General features: G+C 33.7%; 1 protein-coding gene across 1 annotated transcript; it reads left to right on the top strand.

Annotated features, from left to right (window-relative positions):
- The first annotated feature begins 1,219 nt into the window (after positions 1-1,219).
- LOC109006012 (two-component response regulator 24-like) lies at positions 1,220-3,025 on the top strand. Its single transcript, XM_018985148.2, has 3 exons — positions 1,220-1,304; positions 1,940-2,247; positions 2,594-3,025. Exons 2-3 carry the CDS (start codon positions 1,963-1,965, stop codon positions 2,768-2,770), a joined length of 462 nt encoding a protein of 153 aa, XP_018840693.1. The 5' UTR covers positions 1,220-1,304; positions 1,940-1,962; the 3' UTR covers positions 2,771-3,025.
- Positions 3,026-5,341: the final 2,316 nt, after the last annotated feature.

Here is a 5,341-nt window from a genome sequence, read left to right as displayed (position 1 = left end):
TCCACTTGAATGCCATCTTCTTCATTCTTTTTCTTTAATTTCTTGTTTCAAAAATTGAATTTGAAAAAATTAGATTTGCTTTTCAGTTCCTGTATAATAAGAGTCTCATCACTTTGTCTTCTTTTTATGATCAACATTTCTTGCTATAACGACCAGAAAATTATCTTTTATTCAGTTCAGGGTGGAGTTGACACTTTCTTTCAGTGGATTTGATACTCTTATTACAATCAACATAAACACATGTAGAAAGCTTGTTAATATCTTCCCATAACTAAAAGTTCTAAAAATGAGGCAGGATGATTTTTATACCGTTGCCTTAAGCTTACCATATTAAACAGTCTAGCTAGATATTCCTTTTAGTCAATTTTCAAAGTTATGATATACTGACTTGTGTTCATTGTGAAAGTGGAGAATAGCTTAAGACTAGAGACTGTATTACATATGTAAGCACCCGAAAAACTGAAATGTAAAGTTTTGCTAGTTTTTTAAAATGTTCTAAAATAGGTTAAATTTATGGCACGGAACTTGCATGATAGTTTGAAGATAATTTGGTGGGAAGGGAATTTCATTGAAATTTGTTTTGACCTTGAGCAATAAACCAGATGCATGGTTTATATCACCAATCAGTGTAAGGTAGCTTGGAAATTCTTAATCTTTCATCCAACAAGTTACTAGCTATGTGAATATGTAACCACTTGGCCTATATGCACTGGAGATGAGAATACATTGTGTCACTCTAAAATAGGATATACATCTTACCTTTCAGTTGATCCCTCAAATATATGGAATGAGATCCAAGAGACATGAGAATTTCATTTTCAATTTCTTAACTACTATTTAGGTTAAAATAAGCAGTATTACACTTTTGATTATGTGTATTATGATGGTTATTGTTGCTAATTGAGCAACAAATTGATCCAGAATGGAAAATATTTACAAATTGAAATTTTCAAAGGAGGTGCTGTGCAGGGTACACATAAAAATGGTAACTACAAAAAATTAGCATGCTCGCCACGTGCCGATCATAATTATTTTTGTTGTCATGTAATTAAAACGGACAGATGCGAGAAAATCTCAAATGCTACCTTGTAAGAGAAGAAATCTGGCTATTGGATTTCATCGAATCCTCTTTCATGGCTACTTTACCGCGTATCTCGGGTTTCTGCTCTTTGCTTTCAATGTCTGCACTTATTTTGCCCACCAGATAAGGTAGGCCACAGAAAAAGTTAGCCCTGATTCATCTATATAAGCTGATTAACAAGCACTTGCATCATCATCAGTTTCGAGTTTTAAGAAGTTTGGTGGTAAGTCCCCATAGTACCTAGCATTTCCCTTCTAAAGCCTTATAATAGTGTAGCTCTTGGTTACTTATTTTGTTCTCTCTTTCTAGTTACGAATGCTTAGTGTTTTATCCTCATAGCATTGAAATGCAGGCATAAAGTTGTTTTCATACCTTTATTTCATGAAGTTCTTGACGACGTTTTCTCTCTCCAATTAGGACAGCTAGAATAGTTTATATGAGGTTAAGTTTTAGGATATGGGCTAGGCACGAGTTGCAGATGGAAAGAATATTGGTAGATTTGAAATCCAATACATGGGTGGCTTTTGGGGCTTGACATATTCCCATAAAATCAATAGAAGAAAGACATGCCCCAAAAAGGCTTTGGCATAATCTACTAATTAGCTGCAAGTTTTATAACTATAATTGTATTTGCCTATGAATGTTTTGCAATCACTTTTCTGTAAAATGAAGATTTTCAGTTTGTTGAGGAAGAAATAAAGGTGTAGGAGCAGATTGTGGTATTTTCAATTTTGCAAGTACTTTCCTAAGTTTCTTGGATAATGTCTCTTTTGAATTTACTTAATTTATATAAGCAATTGCTTGGTGTCCCCTTTGTCTAAATTAGAGCTCACCCATTTTCCCCACCTCATTGTGCAGAAGTTGTTCATTGCATCTAAGGAATGGCACCAACAATTGAGTCAGTTAATCAGGGGAATGGAGGTTTTGAGGGAAATAATAAGCGCAGCGACAGGTTTGTCAAGGCGACCTGGAAGAACAAGCTGACAGCACTTGTGGTGGACAACGGAGAATTATGCCGAGTACTGGAGAGGGAAAACCTACGTGCCTATGGTGTGGAAACAGTAGCTGTGGAGACAGGGGAGGCTGCAGTAGAGCTCATTGCTTCTGGATCAACCTTCAATCTTATTTTCATTGACATGTATCTGCCTACCATGAGTGGACCTGAGGTATAAATAACCTTCTTCAATTTCATCACAATAATACAAGGACCAAACTCCATCCACTGAGTTTTCATTACGAGTATTCCAGTGTGGAGGATCCAACTTCCGCATTGCTAACACGACAAGATTTGATTTGCAGGATGTTTAGAACGAAATTATCTTGCAAATTAAATCCTGTCATGTTAGCGATATAAAGGGTGTATCATCTATATTAGTCAGCAAATATAATTTTTCTTTCATTATTAACTTGTTAGAAGTAATTCCTCACACTTTTCATGCTACTTCATGCACATTTAAACTTTCTATTTATTGGTGCTTTAGCCTAATTTGCTCTTCCATGTTATATTTCAAGGCCGTGAGGCAGATTCGTGCCATGGGTGCCCGCAGCAAGATTATAGGTCTTACTGCATTTATTACTGAAAAAGATGAACAGGACTTTTTTGCAGCTGGAATTGACGAGTTCTTTGAAAAGCCACTTGATCCAGATTGGTTCGTCCCAATCATAAGGGAGGTGGACAACCAGATATGAAGCACTCATATATATATACCAAAGTAGAGGACTCAATTCTCCTGCAGGTCCTAGTGTCGTACCTTCAGTTTCCTTGTTGTAATCGTTTTCTATGTTGTTCTGGGATGTATTCTGTTGTCATAGGCAATTGAAGTACATTTGCAGAATTAGTAATAACAGCATTAAAAATGCTCGTCTGTTTGTGTGTCTGTCCTTGTCTTTGTTTGTTGAAAGCATATAAATGGAATTGGGTCCTCTTTTAAGTTTACTGCAAAAGCCTGCATAATAATTTCTTTTCTTTTCTTTTCTTTTCTGTTCTGTTCTGTTCTGTTCTGTCTTAATGCTACTACCTAAGAAATATAATTGTCTTTTAATCGATGAAAACAATATAATCAGTAATTGTCACCATCTCAATGAATTTACCGACTAATATCCGGTGTTCTGAATCTCTAGATCCCAAAGTATTATGGCTAGAAACCACCCATATTGTGATAAACGGTTCTCTAAATATACATAGTGTATCCTTATGCAAATGTTCATCAATCCTTTCAAAAACATTAGCATATAACAATACTAAGATCACTATTGTAATACCTTAAATCGATGACGAGGATCTCCCCATTCCTTTAAACAAAAGGCTTTGGAGTGTCTTGTGCAAGGGAAGATGAGCCCCTCAAGATCAATCTTAAAAATGCCACAAGTGTTATTTTACAGGCCAAATTAATAACAACAATTGCAAGGGAGGGTCAAGGCTCATAAAACCAAAAAAATTACATGCATATTCACATAAAAAATTGATTTCAATTTCTAGAAAATTATGCTTTACATCTCCAAACTACCACATTTTTTAAAAAAATTTCTGTTTTTTTTTTTTCTTGATATATGTGGTTTATCAACCTTATGAGTGTGCACTCCTACCCATGTTTAAAAGTCATTAGAATGACTAGAATTTTCCATAATTGTACAATGATGGATGCATTTTATTACTTAATACTATACACCACACTCTCATTTCATTACGTAAAAATGTGATATTTTTATTATCATTAGATAATCCTTTATTTTTTTAAAAAATTTATATAAGAGTAGTGCTACAGCTACAAAGGGATTATACAAAGTAATCTAACAAATTGACGTGGCTTCATGTGATCTGTCAGATCTACTTTCAATAAAAATAATTTTACAATCTGACAAATCACATCAAGCCACATCATTTTGTGGGATTACTTTTGTGTAATCACTTTGTCGCTAAAATATTTCTCTTTATATAAAGATTGATGGACAGTAATACCTCATGATAGTATGATGAAAGTAGGATGTGAGTATGGTGTATATTTTCCGCTACCACTAGTTCCATTTCGCTCTAATTTCAGGATGTTTCCGACTGCCCAGGTACTTTGGCAAATTTCGACCATTCATGGCTGCATTTGCATTTCAATCTAGAATGTGTTGTGGTCGTAATTTATTGTGAAAGGCTGACAATTGGGTAAGGAGATTGTACGAAGAATTGGATTTTATAGTTGAAGACATGCATTTGTTATTTATTTTAATTTAATTATGCTGGAAAATAAAATTGCATGAAGTATGAATTTCTTATATTTATTTATAGATGAACTTTATAAACATCAAGATCAATTATATTCATAAATATTCAAATCATGTTAGGAACACGATTTTTTCCGATCATATTAAAATTCAAAACATTTTAATTATAAAGATAAAAATAATAAATTCAAAATTCTACGAATTTGTGAATCGAGCCCAGTATATTAAAAGAATCAACTCTAATTATATTTGGTGGATTAAATACGGATCATATGCTATGATTTATTTTGATCTAGGTACCTCTAAGTTTTTTTTTTTTTTTTTTTTTTAGCAATAATCCTCTTTGGTATGCATTTATTTTATTATTAATTTTTAAATCAGTTCTTTCTTCATTCATTAGACAAAGATCAATCATTACAATGCTTTTCAGGATGAATACAATCACTTAATCAAATCCAGACCCTCTTCTAACCAAAGTGTCTCATCTTCACATAACAATGCTAGTTTAGCCACTTGATGAGCAGCATTATTAAGTTCTCTTGGTGTATACTGAATCCTCCAATCTACACTGCATTTGAAAATTGTTTTGATGTCCTCAATAAGTTGGCCATACCATGACCAGTTCTCCTCAGGCCTTTGAAAATTCTTTATCATAGATAAAACATTCCCTTCAAATATGACTTGATTTAAACCAGTCTCCAAGCAAATCTCCATAGCTCTCCATAGAGCATTACTTTCTGCTATTACTGAAAGAGAAATAAAAATCTGAAGCATTCATAAAGTTGCAATTAGATCTCTCTCCCAGTTTCTGATAACCACTCTAGCTTCCCCATCTTCGAATTTCTCTTATCTAGAGTTGCATCTCAATTTGCTTTAAAAAAATTATTACTTGATTTTTGTCATCTGATAGTTTTGTTAACTGAATTAGATGTACATGTTTGATCCCTTAATAAAGCTTGTGCGGATGTGCCTGCTGATACTCTTCCAAATCAGTCTTTGCACCATTAAAAATAGCTCTAGGGCTTTCAAACTTATCTTCAAACACAT

Source organism: Juglans regia, chromosome 1, assembly GCF_001411555.2.
Source record: "Juglans regia cultivar Chandler chromosome 1, Walnut 2.0, whole genome shotgun sequence".
Lineage (NCBI taxonomy): Eukaryota > Viridiplantae > Streptophyta > Magnoliopsida > Fagales > Juglandaceae > Juglans > Juglans regia.
This window is presented reverse-complemented; position numbering and strand designations above follow the sequence as displayed.

What these genes read in the sequence shown, in the direction of transcription:
- LOC109006012 (XM_018985148.2), top strand. Translation starts at nt 1,963, where the DNA reads ATGGCACCAACAATTGAGTCAGTTAATCAGGGGAATGGAGGTTTTGAG. An exon ending in CTACCATGAGTGGACCTGAG is followed by an intron (nt 2,248 to 2,593) that starts GTATAAATAACC and finishes TTATATTTCAAG; the next exon opens with GCCGTGAGGCAGATTCGTGC.